The sequence below is a fragment of the Hylaeus volcanicus genome, chromosome 6, assembly GCF_026283585.1.
Source record: "Hylaeus volcanicus isolate JK05 chromosome 6, UHH_iyHylVolc1.0_haploid, whole genome shotgun sequence".
In the NCBI taxonomy this organism is placed as follows: domain Eukaryota; kingdom Metazoa; phylum Arthropoda; class Insecta; order Hymenoptera; family Colletidae; genus Hylaeus; species Hylaeus volcanicus.
In genome coordinates this window covers 19,068,031-19,081,684 of record NC_071981.1, presented here as the reverse complement: position 1 = coordinate 19,081,684, position 13,654 = coordinate 19,068,031, and the positions used below count along the sequence as shown (strand labels likewise).

Below are 13,654 nucleotides of genomic sequence, written 5' to 3'. Positions count from 1 at the left end.
AGAATATTTTTCGATAAGATTCAGTGAAACAAGACTGGTATCTTTTATAGCGTGACTCAGGATGATTAGCCGTTTTCAATCTATGTTTTCTCCGTGCACGTGTATAAATCATTGGAAGTCGTGTATTGATGTCAGTCCTAGTGAATAGCGAGTGACGAGCGATGCAAAAATATTGTAATATTAATTGTTAGATGAAGAAATCGCAAAAGGACATATGTTTACGTTATTCAGATAATTGTACCTTTTGTTACGTTGCATTTGGATGAAAGTAGGAGTTTCGATTTTGTTCCCCAAGGGCGTATAAATCTTCGGTACGCCACTGCTCGTAATCGTGTAGCTATGTAAGTATGTAACAGTTAAACACGTTTGCGCTCATCATCCGTGACAGTATTGCGTTGCTTTATTTGTAAGTCACACGTTATTTAATCTCATCATTATTATATTACCATTATCATTATCATTATTACTGTTATTATTATCGATTCACCTTTGCTTTCCTCTTAGTTCCTTTAACTATGCAGCCATTTTCATCCTTTTTACTAGTTGCTCTCTGCTCTGTATCTATATAACTTGATTAACTTCAATTGACCTCTTTAGGCCACATCATCATAAAACTAGCATCGCTTTTGCATTTATGTCACACAAGTTTGTTCTATACGTTTAATAAATAGCGAACCTAGGCCAATGAATTTGATAAATTCTCATTGATCTCAAGCCTCCAATTGATTCTATTTCAATTTAGAAATCGAAGCAAGTCGTAGCCAGTCATGTTACGTCTCTCGTGACTCGATTTATCTTCGTCGATATAAACGGTTTCTACTACTTTTCTTAAACACCTTATCTTTTCTTAAACGCATTATCTCTAACTGAAATGAAATCCTTAGAAGCTACATTTCGGCTTTACAAATACGTAGAAAATGTCCAATTGATTATCTTAAAATAATCCGTCGCGCTTACTCGTCACAAAACTGCAAATAAGTCTTTGAACTTAAGAAGAAAGATACACGATAAGACTGCTTTTTACATGTAATAAAAATTATCTAGACTCGAGTTCGAATCAACATTCCTCGGTGAACTGTCGACTGGTCGCGAATAACGACCGTATTAATCAAGATGACAGACTACCTTCAAGTATTCAGCGCGATTGCTGCAGTGTTGGTCATCTTGTATTATTACTTCACCTCGACCTTTGACTTCTGGAAACGACGAGGTGTGCCTGGACCTCAACCGATAATCGGATTCGGCAATATCAAAGATATCATATTCGCCAGACAATCGTTGGGCAACTATGTGACGAAAATTTACAATGAATATAAAAACGAACCCATGATCGGGATGTTTATGAGGAGAACACCCACGTTGGTTGTGTGCGATTTGGATCTTGTCAAGAACGTTCTTATCAAAAATTTTTCCACGTTCGATGACCGAGGAATCAACGTTTTCGAAAAAGTATGTACGCAAAATTGGACATACAAAATAGGTCGCCTAAATAACTTGAATAATTTGAATGGTAGAAAAAGAATGATCGAAGTAAAAGTTGTTTAGCTGTTCAAGCTTAGTTTCAAAAATTTTAATTAGCCTTGAAGGATCTGTTCCTCGAAATAAGATATTTTTCTTCGTTTACGTTAACACAGGCGGAGCCGTTGTCCGTGAATATCTTCAATTTGGAGCCAGAAAGATGGCGAACGCTGCGAACGAGACTCTCGCCAGTGTTCACGTCCGGCAAGATCAAAGAGATGTTTCCTCTGATACTGGAATGCTCGGAACAATTAGAGAAATACTTGGAGAAATTAGCGGAGGAAGGAAAGGCGGTGGAGTGCCGTGAAATGGCGGCAAAATTCACTACCGATGTAATTGGAAGCTGCGCGTTCGGAATCAATATGAACGCGCTCTCGGACGAGGAATGCGAATTTCGACGAATGGGAAAAGAGATCTTTACGTTTCGTCCATCGAGGCTCGTGAGGCTAGCCTTTAGAGAATCTATGCCGTGGTTATACAGAATAGTTGGTTGTCTGTTACCAGAATCAGAAGTCAATATATTCTTCACGAAAGTTATCTCCGAAACTATGGCTTACAGGAAACAAAATAACATTGTCAGGCCTGACTTTGTAAATATGCTCATGGAACTGAAGGACCACCCAGACAAACTGCATAATATTGGTAAGTATGCGGACGTTAAATCATTTACCTACTAGTATATGAATTTTTCCCGGAAGACTGGGTACAGATTTTATCTTCCAGAAATTACGGACAGTATTCTCACTGCACAAGCTGTCGTGTTTTTTGCGGCCGGTTTTGAGACGTCTTCGACGACCATCGGTCATGCTCTTTACGAAATGGCCCTGAACCCTCATATGCAGGATAAACTACGAGAAGAAATTAGAGAATGCAATGAAAAAACTAATGGAGATTTCGACTACGAGAGCGTGAAGGGAATGAAATATCTGGACAAGGTATTCAAAGGTATGCGTATGCTATTAGAAATATAATTAGTGGAAAAACGAACGAAGTTATCGTTTTACTATTAAAATGACTTGACCACCAAAATATTTATTAAATTATATTTCTACTTGACAGAAACGCTTAGGAAATATCCACCAGGAATGATTCTAAGACGAAAAAATAATGAAAATTATACATTTAATGATACAAAAGTATCAATTCCTAAGAATATTAGAATTCTTATTCCGGTATATGCGATCCATCACGATCCAAGTGTCTATCCAAACCCAGAAACTTTCGACCCTGAAAGGTTTAACGAGGATGCAGTTGCTGCAAGACATCCTATGAGTTATTTACCTTTCGGCGATGGACCGAGGAATTGCATTGGTAATTTTAAAAACGATATTTGAATGTTTTCTAGAGCTTCTGTTTTTGATTCTCTTTGTAGGAGCTCGATTTGCAATTTACCAAACCAAAGTAGGCCTCATAAAGATGCTACAAAATTTCAAGTTCGACCTTTGCGACGAAACAATTACATCGTATGTTCAGAATCCCATTTCCTTGGTACTGAGCCCGAAAGGAGGACTACGTTTGAAGATAAGTAAAGTGGAAAATTAAATTAATTATGTTAAGATGTGATTCGAGCAAAAGCATTAGAAAACTCCAGTTTTCCAATCGTGTAATTGCGAAGTACACGTATATTTATATCGTATTGATCAAACGCAGGCGTTCACTGCAGAAGTGAAGTTACTCGAAGTCGTTCAAAATAAAGAGACGAGAAGGAGACGAATAAAGTCCGTACTGTTTTATTTTCCCAAAGTCTGTTCAGGTTCACGTACACGCGTTAATGGTCTTGACAAAACTACGTCAAGATATATGTGACAGTAATTGTAATAAACCGGGCATAATCCCCATTAAAGTTGGTAAATGTGATAAATTATGGAATATTTATAAAATTGACCGGTCATTTTATATAATCCTCATCTCGTAATGGCGAATGTTATCTGCTGTGGAAGACTGTTATTCGTGGAAGACAGCCCTCGCCAATTGTAATTAGATTGGATAGTAAAATATTAATTGAATCCCAGCGAAGTAAAGAAAAAATCGATTCTTAAAAGATACCAAGAAGGTACCAGCGGTACCGACGTCGGTATTTCAGGTGAACAGGATTTCCAGAGCTGGCATTCTTGAACGACGAGTACGTTTCAGGCCAATCATTATCGTTGAAGTCGGTAGTGCAGTACGTGAGTGAAAACTCTCATTGCGCGACGGATCTATCCCACAAATGGAGTCACCACAGTGGCACTGCTAGTAGCTCTCTCTCTGTTCGGCGTGTATAGACTTAGCTAAACAATTACATACTCCGACGATAATGCTCCTTCTACACATCTTACAATCATCCATGACAACGATGTTAACCTAGTGTGAGAGTGCAATTTAACCTTCACACTAATATCTGTAAGTGAAGATAACAATTTACGATCGGGTCCGTTATCTCCGAGTTTCCTCAAATCGAGTTAGTCCGCTAGATTCCGTGTTGTAGAGTGCATCGTTCTTTCTTCTCTCTAAAGGTACTCAGGTATGGATTTTTCGTTCTCTCGTGTTTTCTTGGTACCGTGACTTGCATTAATGATAATGCACTATTCAGTTATCCGCAGTTTGATTGATATGACGCAATACGGTTGTGTGTTAGCTTCTCTCTTTATTCGAGTAGTATATAAAGTGTAAACATTGCATGAAGTTTCATAAAAAGCGATGCTGTCTTTACATCAAATGCGAGTTTAATGGTATGAAAATTTAATATGCTTATATTTAAAAAATAAAATTACAAACTTCTATCACTTTGATATCAAACGTGTGCGTTTTCAAATTAACTGCAGCTATGAAATTTAATTATCTATATTTGTTGAAGGTAAAGTGGAATATTGATACGAGAGTCGTTTGTAAATATTCGCGAAGACTAGCCAGAGTAACTGGTAATAGAACTTTTCCGTGCAAGAATTTAATCTAAGCGAGTTTAGGACTAGAGTAATAATAATAATAATAATAATAATATTACTATGCAGAGAATTTGATTCGTTAAATCTCAACGTTCACTGGACTATGATCGCGGAGAAACAATGCCAAGCTACCTAGAAATATTTTGCGGTATCGCCGCGTTGATTCTCGCGGCCTACTATTACTTCGTTTCGCCTTACGATTTTTGGAAAATTCGCAATGTTCCGGGGCCGAAACCTGCTCCGCCGTTCGGTAACATAAAGGACGTTATGTTGCTGAGGACGTCGTTAGCCGACTACTTGAAAAAGCTCTACGAAGAATACAGAAATGAACCGATGATCGGAATATTTACGAGGAGAACGCCCGTCCTTATTCTTCACGATTCGGATGCGATAAAAGACGTTCTGATAAGAGATTTCTCTAAGTTTGCTGACAGAGGAATCAATGTTAATGAGAAGGTATGGTAATCGCAAGTGTCTTCGATAGCTATATATCGCGCAGTTTCTACCGTCTGCCAGTGGCTAAATAAATCTAAATTAATTTTAAGTCGCTATAAATACCACTGTCAATAGATTAGATACTTCATAAATACTAAGGATGAGTTATGTTTACGTTCAAATATCATTCATAACCGGCTAGTGGTTTATTCAAATATCTGATGAAAGTAATATCAGCGCTACTGTCAAAGCATTTCTGAATTCTCTCTACGGCATAACGTGCTGTGTCAGGTTTCCTTTCGTAATTATCAGACGATTATAATGTAAACGATTCTTTTTTGTTCGTATAGTGGAGAGTTATGTCTTCCGCAATATAGATAAAACTTGCTAACGATGCACGTTTATCGGATTCATTTGGTTACATTTAAATAACTAAATATTTAATTTCTACAATTCCAGATGGAACCACTTTCTCCGCATTTATTCAATTTAGAACCAGAAAGATGGAGACCGCTGAGAACGAGACTTTCGCCAGTGTTTACGTCTGGCAAAATCAAAGAGATGTTTCCTCTCATAGTAGAATGCTCGGAACACTTGGATAAATATTTGGAAAAATTGGTGGCGAAAGGAGAACCGGTGGAATGTCGCGAATTAACGGCAAAGTATACAACCGACGTAATCGGTAGCTGCGCTTTTGGGATCGAAACGAATGCACTGTCCGACCAGGAAAGTGAATTTCGTCGAATGGGCAAAAAGGTGTTCGCGTCTACTTTTTGGCAATTGGTGAGATTCCGAATGAGACAAGCTGTACCGTGGTTTTACAATTTACTTGGTTACATAGTACCGCCGTCGGATATCACAACGTTCTTCACGAAAGTCGTTGTTGACACCATGAACTATAGAGAAGAAAGTAAAACTGTCAGGCCTGACTTCATCAATATGCTTCTAGAACTTAAGAAACACCCCGATAAGCTGGAAAATATTAGTAAGTACGACAATGTCGTGGAATAAACCTGCAACCGCCTTACTTACAATATTTTTTCGATGATCATTCTTATCTTCTTTTACAGAATTAACGGATACTTTACTGACTGCGCAAGCTTTTGTTTTCTTCATCGCCGGTTTCGAGACCTCCTCGTCAGCGATGAGCAACACCCTTTATGAACTGGCGCTAAATCCTGATGTACAGGACAAATTGCGAAAAGAAATCAGGGAATACTGCGATAACAACGATGGCGAATTAAAATACGAACAGATCAAAGATATGAAGTATTTGGATAAAGTATTTCGAGGTATTCCTTGATCATAAAATTCATACCCTCCAAAACATACTACTAGATGGCAGAGTACATAAACCTATTTCTTACAAGCTTCGTTAGGCAAATAATTATATTTAATATCTTAGGAGTCATTTAGAAAATTAGGACAATCGAAAACAAAATTTTAATTGAACAAGACTTACGGAAAAATTAACGAAGCTAAATATTTATCTAAACAGAGGCTTTAAGAAAGTATCCACCTGGACCAATATTGTTGAGAAAATCTATCAGCGATTACACTTTCGAGAGTACGAAACTTACGATACCAAACAAAACTATGGTGTGGATACCATTATTTGCTATTCATAGAGATCCCAAGATTTACCCAAATCCAGATGCTTTTATGCCCGAGAGATTTGACGACGATGCTGCTTCGGCTCGACACCCCATGAATTATTTACCCTTCGGCGATGGCCCAAGGAATTGCATTGGTACGTAAACAGAATAATTTTTTCACCCGTTAAATCCATAAATAAACGATTTTTTACTCGAAGGTATTATTAATACATTTTTATTTTTGACCATTGTCAATTTTCAGGCGCACGATTTGCAGTCTTCCAATCGAAAGTTGGACTGATAAAGATACTTCGCAATCACAGAGTCGATGTTTGCGAAAAAACAATGATTCCGTACGTATTTGACAGAGGTGCTTTTCTATTAGCACCGAAGGGAGGGATATACTTAAAGATAACAAAAGCGGAAAATTAATGTAATAGATGCAAATTTAATATTACTACTAAATAGTTGTTGAATTTCAAAAGTATTCCGAAGATCATTGAAAAGATGTATTAGAAGTAATATTGTCCAAACTAATAATTATATGTGAGCTTTTGTAAAACTTATTATTGTTACTGTTATTCTACTATAAACGTTACGACAATATAAAGAAATTGCAATATTTTTACATGTTTCTATACCGTGCAACTCTATGTAACAAACAGTATTTTTTATTGAACAGTTAGAAAAATATAACATTTACGAAATAAAAACAGTGGGCTTTTACTTTTACTATTCCTTAAAATTTCATCATTTGGTTCTTCGTAAAAAAATTCTTTCATATTATTTTCTGTCGTTAATTAGGTAGATTAACTGAACTTTGTACACCGAGAATCAAATATTAAACGTTCGAAACGTTTAATATACACATTAAATTATGATTGTAGAGTTATAAATTATTAAATTAGCATTGAATGTGTTTTAACGTCTCATATCTCGTAATAAACGTTACGGATTCAAAGTTTTTAACAAACATACATATATCAACATCGAGATCACGTGTGTTGATCATTCTCGGAGTTAACTTCTCGATTGTACAAAAGAGGGACGCTGAATAATCGAATGGCCATGAGGTTAGGTTCTACGAATCTGTACCATCCAGTTGTTCCGTGCGGGAATAAGGTGCAAGGTAATTGGTATGATATCACCGTGGGAATGTTAGGTTGAAAAAGTGATATAAAGGATGTAGATCATGAAGTAACGAACCATTCGGTGTCTGTGTGGCGTACGCCTACGTAGTTCCTTTTACTCGTGATCGTTCACTGATTCCTGTATACGAATTTCTTCAAAAACGTCTCGGTGGCAAAAACTAAACTACAAGCATGGAATATAAAAGTGGTTTTCTGCAAACAACCGAAGGTACAGAGATCACTTCGAACGGAGAACTAGAGTACTGGATGACTCGACTTCCGGAAGCTGTGAAAGAGATACCCATAATACACCTGGCGATACCTGGTATGTCAATCGAAACGTTTGAATTTTGTCCCAATTACATTGACTCCTTCGTTACAAGAAGAAAGTAATGCAGTTAAATTTTGCATAAAGTGTACACTGTATATAATAATATATTAAACAGCCGTCACGCATAGAGATGGACACAGCGGATCAACAGTTGTCCTGGAGTGTTAAGAAATTCAAATTCTGTGCAGAAACTTTTTATTTCTACACGTACATATACTTCATAAAAATTGTATATCTCTATTATTTTTCTTGATTGTATACTGTAAGAAGATTTAAAATAAATTTTAAACGCGAATGTACAATGAATTTTTGAAATAAAACATCAGATGTTTGGGAACTACTGATTTAGAAGTTAATTTCGTGCGATGAAAATAACAGATTTAATGTGTGTGGATAATATGTACTGATCACTCGTAACAGGTTCCCACGATACGATGACTTACACTATAAATCGACGTAACGACGTGGGGCCCGATGAGCCAAACTACATAAGGGCACTCGGCCGTTACTGCTCGGTCTTCTCAAAACCTATTATTTTTAATTGGTCTGTTACACAACTCGCCGATATTAAGGACCAGCTCAACGGTGGAATCCGATATTTGGACTTGCGTGTTGCCACAAAACCAACCAACGAGGATATTTATTTTTTACACGGCTTGTACGGATCGACAATATATCAACCACTGCGAGAAGTGGCAGAATGGCTGGCCTCCCACAGTAATGAAATTGTAGTCTTAGATTTTCAACACTTTTATTCGTTCACGGAAGCGAATCATCGGCATCTGGTGGAAACAATTTTCCGTATATTTCAGAGAAAATTGTGCCCAATAGCTTCTAGCTTCGAGCATATAACGCTGCGTCGGCTTAATTTAGAAAAGTATCAAGTAATCGTTATTTACAGAAACTCTTATGCCCAAAGTTACTCAACTTTGTGGCCAAGTGCTCTGTGGCGCACACCGTGGCCTGACACTGTTCGTGTCGACCGACTTATAGATTTCTTGAATATAGAAATGCGGGCTAGGCCTTTGGAAATTGGCTTTGTGTCCCAGTGCGTTTTAACTCCAGACACTTCTTACGTGTTGAAACATCTGTGCGGAACACTGCAGATGAATTTAATACCGAGATGCAAAAAAGTAATTCTTTCTTGGATAGGTCAACAACGACCTGGCCAGGGTGGATTAAATATTGTTATCGCCGACTTTGTGTCGGATAATAACTTTTCATTCTGTAAAACTGTAATCGAAAGTAACAGAAGATTGTACAATTCACAGTATGCTGTGTGAAATACTCTGTACCTGAATGCACATATAACAATTAAATATGTAACGTTTATAATTTCAATGCAAGCTGATTGTGATAAGTTGTTTTTTTTTTTTGTAAATAAAATTACTCTCGGATAAATATTTCTATATAAATGTAATAAAGGATATAATAAATCTGTGTCATCAGAATGAATATCTTTTTTTTTTATGAACGAGGAAAGGTTTAGACAGAATTTAAAAAAAAAAATAAAAGATATAGTTTTTTTCGATCCCTGATTTTATTCCAACCTGTTGCATAATTCCTAACTTTGGTAACAATTATCATAACATTAAATATCACAGTATGTTATGTATTGCTTGTACTTTTTAATCTATATTAAGTATGGCGTTGAAAAATAAGGATCTGCAGAAAATTTAAACGCTATAATATTTTCACGCATAAAATATTTTTTAGTCTGTAATATTATTAGATATTAAAATTGACTGATTAGTATTTATGAAGAGATCTCTCGAGAATAATATTTATGGTACTCGTTGCGTCGTGTTTGTCTCTTTGATTATTGAGTGTTGACTTCGACGCGATGTTGTGGCTGACGAGGAAAAAACACGTGCCCCATCGATTGAGTTTATTGAATTTAAGGATACTGAGCGAAGAATGAGATACGATTCGAAAGTGTATCAGAGTGTGTATTGTAATTGCAAGTACAAGTGCTCGGTTGATTCGTGTATTGTCGTATACAAAAAATTGTTACCTCAATGTGAGCGTAATTAAACTGATGAAACCTAAATCTAAGGATTAATTGGCTGTAAAGAGGATCTAAGTTGTTCGAAGGGCGAGGAAGAAAGTGTGGAGCTGTTCTTGGAATGCGGACTTATGAAAATATGGAAAAATAGAGAGAATCGAGGAATGTTTGCTCGTCCAAGATATAAAGTTTAGGGTACCAGCATGAAGTGACCAGTACGTCGAGTTTACAAGGGTCGCTAAGCTGATGGTCCTCCTAAATCCCTCCATTAAGGCGGCTTCAGACTCTGCGTATACAATATTCGATTGACAATAAAATTCCGGGACGGAACAGTATTTAATCAAAATACAAGGTTGAAACAAAATTTTACAAATACATCTCCATTTCATATACACTGAAATAATGTTTAATATTATATTTAATACTAAATGGTTAAATAAATATAAATATGATGCTGATATTGGATTTATATGTTAGTATTTTCATATTTCTTGAAAACTTCATACATGTAATAATAATAATAATAATAATAATAATCCACATTTCAATGCTCAATGGAGGATTATCATATCGAAAAAAATAAGAAATGATAAAAATGCATTTCATGAAATATGAAAAGTGGGTGAAATCAATATGGTTTATAATAATAATAATAATAATAATAATAATAATAATAATAATAATAATAATAGTAAATAAGAAAAATACCACTCAGAAAATTAATTCTGTTTTTACTTGTATTATAAAAATGTAATACTATAAGATTGCCACACAAAAAGATAGATTTAAATAATAAATTGTGTAATAAATACTGTTAATATTGCTTAGAAACAACAGTTATATATATCTAATATTCTCATAAAACCAAAATTCATTTTAAATTATAAATCATATATTCAATACATATGACATTTAAAAAGTTATATTGTTTATATCGTCAAATAAATATATAACAGTAGTGATATATTATTAACAGGAAAACAAAGTAGTAAGTTTATATATATTTATATATAATTAATTTACTATCCAGAGATGAATTTGAAGCATGTTATACTTAGTTATAGATTTTTGTTGTAAAATTTGAATGAAAATTGATTAATGAAATTTTGATGACTCCAAGAGAAGTATGAATATGATTGAAATATAGATTTACTAGACAAGTTAAATTAAATGGGCAGTTTGATCGAGCAACTCATGGCTCTTTAAATGTTTCAACGATTTCTGTATAATTAACTGTATCAGGTCATAATGCTTTCACCTTAAGCTGCTTCATTCTAGGTGCTCTCTTTTTAGTAAGTCTTCGTTGCTCTTTTTCTTCCCACTTTCTTTGTTTATCAGGGTCTTCTTCCTGTAAGATACGTTCCTTTTCGGCCCTGCGACGTTCTTCTCTTCGCTGCGCGGCCGCTTCGGCTCTAGCGGCATGAGTTGTTTTTAAGAATGCTTCCTCCACTCTCAATCTATTCTTATCTGCTTTACTTTTACCCTAAATAGTGATAAAAATGTAAAATGTCTTTAACAGAATAAATAAAAGGATAATATAATCTTACGAAAAAATATCTAACCTCTTTAGATAGCTTGAAACGACGTAATTTATCTAACAAATAAAATGTTAGTTGCAAAAGAAGTTTCAATTTTTCTTGTCCTTCTGCATTAGTAGTGCGCCCTTTAATACTGATATTCAGTCCCACAAGTAAAACTCTCTTTACTTCGGGCATTGTTAATTGAGTTGTATCTCTAAAGCAGAATTGAAGACATAGTATCACAAAAGAAACAGTGCAGTACGTCCATGACAAATATTAATGAAATACGATTCTTACTCTTGTTGCTTGGGGCCGCTAAATTGGTCACTAATATGTATATAATCTATATACGGCGCAAACTTCGTAAATGCTTGTAAAACTCTCGTGTCTAAAATAGCAGATGCGGCTTCGGCAATTTCAGACATTACATAAAACCCTGGTGGAAGACCAAATTTTTCTCCTGGCCTTTTTTCTGGACAGAAGACGCTGATATCAGCCATATCGCGCGTTAAATGAATCGCGGTTCGTTTCGTAGCTACCGCTAGCACAAAGTTATCTGTTTCATCTTTTGCTAATTCTATACGTATAAGTGCTTGATCATTTTGAGGTCGCACAAGTTGCGCTAACACTGCTACTAAATCTTGTCTCTTAATTAATTTTAATTCGATTAACATGGAATCGCAACCAACTCGTCCTGAACAATATAAACTGTAGTGCGATTGACTTTCTTTTACTAAACCATTCTCGGTTATGTCTTCGTTTGATTTTCCTGTATCACCGACGAGAGAAAAGTTATCGAGTAACATCTGTTTATGCTCCACTAGCCACATTTCTGCTATGCGAGCATTTTTGGAACGACCTGCTACATAATTAATGAAGTAGACTAATAGCCCAATGATCATTAGTATTTCCAAGTAAAAGCTGTCCCATCTTGCACGCAAATGTAGCGGTATTTTTGTAATTGTTAATGTAGAGGGTTCATCAGTTTTTGGGCCATTATTTGTACCAGCAGCATCTACCCCTTCGAACTCTTCTTCATCAAAGTGATCGAATTCGCTATCATTATCGACGATCAAAACATCTTCTTCTTCAAAATCTTGGTTACTATTTGATTCTTTAAAATATTCTGTGCCATGATCATTAATCGACTGAGTTGGCTTCTCTTCTTCAAAGTCTTCAAATTCAGCAAATTCATTGTCTTCTGGAAGTTCTTCGTGGAAATGTGCCGTCACCCATACATTTGTGGCAACTAGTACAATATGAGCTACTACTAGCCACAATTTCATTTTGTCTGAAACAAAAAGACATGACTAAATAAATAAACAACAAAAAAAGAAAAGAAAAGAAAAACAAAGTTGTACATGCATTTAAAAATAAATAAAGTATCCAAAGAAGCAATAATTCTTAATTTATTCCTTTTTCATTTCGCGATATATAGTATTCAAACGATGTACTGTCTAACATATTTGTTCGAAAATAATTTCCGAAGTAATCTTTAATATTAAATTATCGAGTATGTTACAGTTTTCATTCCAACATTTTATCTATAAATTTTCTATTTTCATTGATTTAATGTGATGCACTAACTTCACGATGGATTTATACGTAACACTTCCAGTTTTTCGACATTGATTTCAGTTATTAATTTAACGGAGCAGTCTTTCTAATAAATAATACTATTGCAGCTCTTTTTCGAGATGGTGACTTGCACAGTATGAAACTAGCCACAATACACAACGTCACTTCCTTGACACAAATTCATTTTTACAGATAAGGAATTCGTGTACATTATAGGTTAACTTTGTTATTAATTTGTTTCAAATATTGAAAAAATATGATAGAATAATAATTGTATGGACATGGTTGAAAAATTACTTAATAAAATATTCATATCGTCACCTTTATTCGCAAGATAGGTTCTCAATTAAAAACGTATAAACTGCATCGATGTAATTCCACTTATGAACATAACGTATATACTTAAAAAAGATCGTAGTTACTAAGAAACAATTGCGAAATAAGAACACATGTTTAATATTTGTATCGTTAGCGTAATTTTGATCAAAATATACTAGAGTAGATACTTCCTGCCAAACGCAATTACTACGCAAACTCAGTATTTATCAGCTGATGATTTCAATTTTACGAACGTGAATGAATACATTAAATTCAAAGTAAATTATTATATAAATTAAT

The 13,654-nt window shown here is 35.1% G+C and overlaps 3 protein-coding genes across 5 annotated transcripts; 2 read left to right on the top strand and 1 right to left on the bottom strand.

Moving 5' to 3' along the window:
• The first annotated feature begins 104 nt into the window (after positions 1–104).
• LOC128878552 (uncharacterized) lies at positions 105–7,185 on the top strand. Its single transcript, XM_054126839.1, has 11 exons — positions 105–341; positions 1,045–1,449; positions 1,635–2,160; positions 2,242–2,463; positions 2,578–2,829; positions 2,891–3,048; positions 4,527–4,898; positions 5,337–5,862; positions 5,948–6,169; positions 6,376–6,627; positions 6,735–7,185. Exons 2-11 carry the CDS (start codon positions 1,114–1,116, stop codon positions 6,902–6,904), a joined length of 3,036 nt encoding a protein of 1,011 aa, XP_053982814.1. The 5' UTR covers positions 105–341; positions 1,045–1,113; the 3' UTR covers positions 6,905–7,185.
• Positions 7,186–7,483: 298 nt separating this feature from the next.
• On the top strand, positions 7,484–9,384 carry LOC128878593 (PI-PLC X domain-containing protein 3). The gene is made up of 2 exons (XM_054126897.1): positions 7,484–7,927; positions 8,354–9,384. Exons 1-2 carry the CDS (start codon positions 7,795–7,797, stop codon positions 9,214–9,216), a joined length of 996 nt encoding a protein of 331 aa, XP_053982872.1. The 5' UTR covers positions 7,484–7,794; the 3' UTR covers positions 9,217–9,384.
• Positions 9,385–9,806: 422 nt separating this feature from the next.
• Positions 9,807–13,583, bottom strand: LOC128878590 (PAT complex subunit CCDC47). 3 transcript variants are annotated; one of them, XM_054126892.1, is made up of 5 exons: positions 13,358–13,583; positions 11,756–12,749; positions 11,501–11,672; positions 11,197–11,421; positions 9,807–10,224 (listed from the first exon to the last, which is right to left on the bottom strand). In XM_054126892.1, exons 2-5 carry the CDS (start codon positions 12,742–12,744, stop codon positions 10,207–10,209), a joined length of 1,404 nt encoding a protein of 467 aa, XP_053982867.1. In that variant the 5' UTR covers positions 12,745–12,749; positions 13,358–13,583; the 3' UTR covers positions 9,807–10,206. The 3 variants fall into 3 exon arrangements, with proteins under 3 accessions (XP_053982867.1, XP_053982866.1, XP_053982868.1); XM_054126891.1 differs by lacking the exon at positions 13,358–13,583 and adding an exon at positions 13,046–13,203; XM_054126893.1 differs by lacking the exons at positions 9,807–10,224; positions 13,358–13,583 and adding an exon at positions 13,046–13,203 and having other exon boundaries at positions 10,245–11,421.
• Between the last annotated feature and the right edge of the window lie 71 nt (positions 13,584–13,654).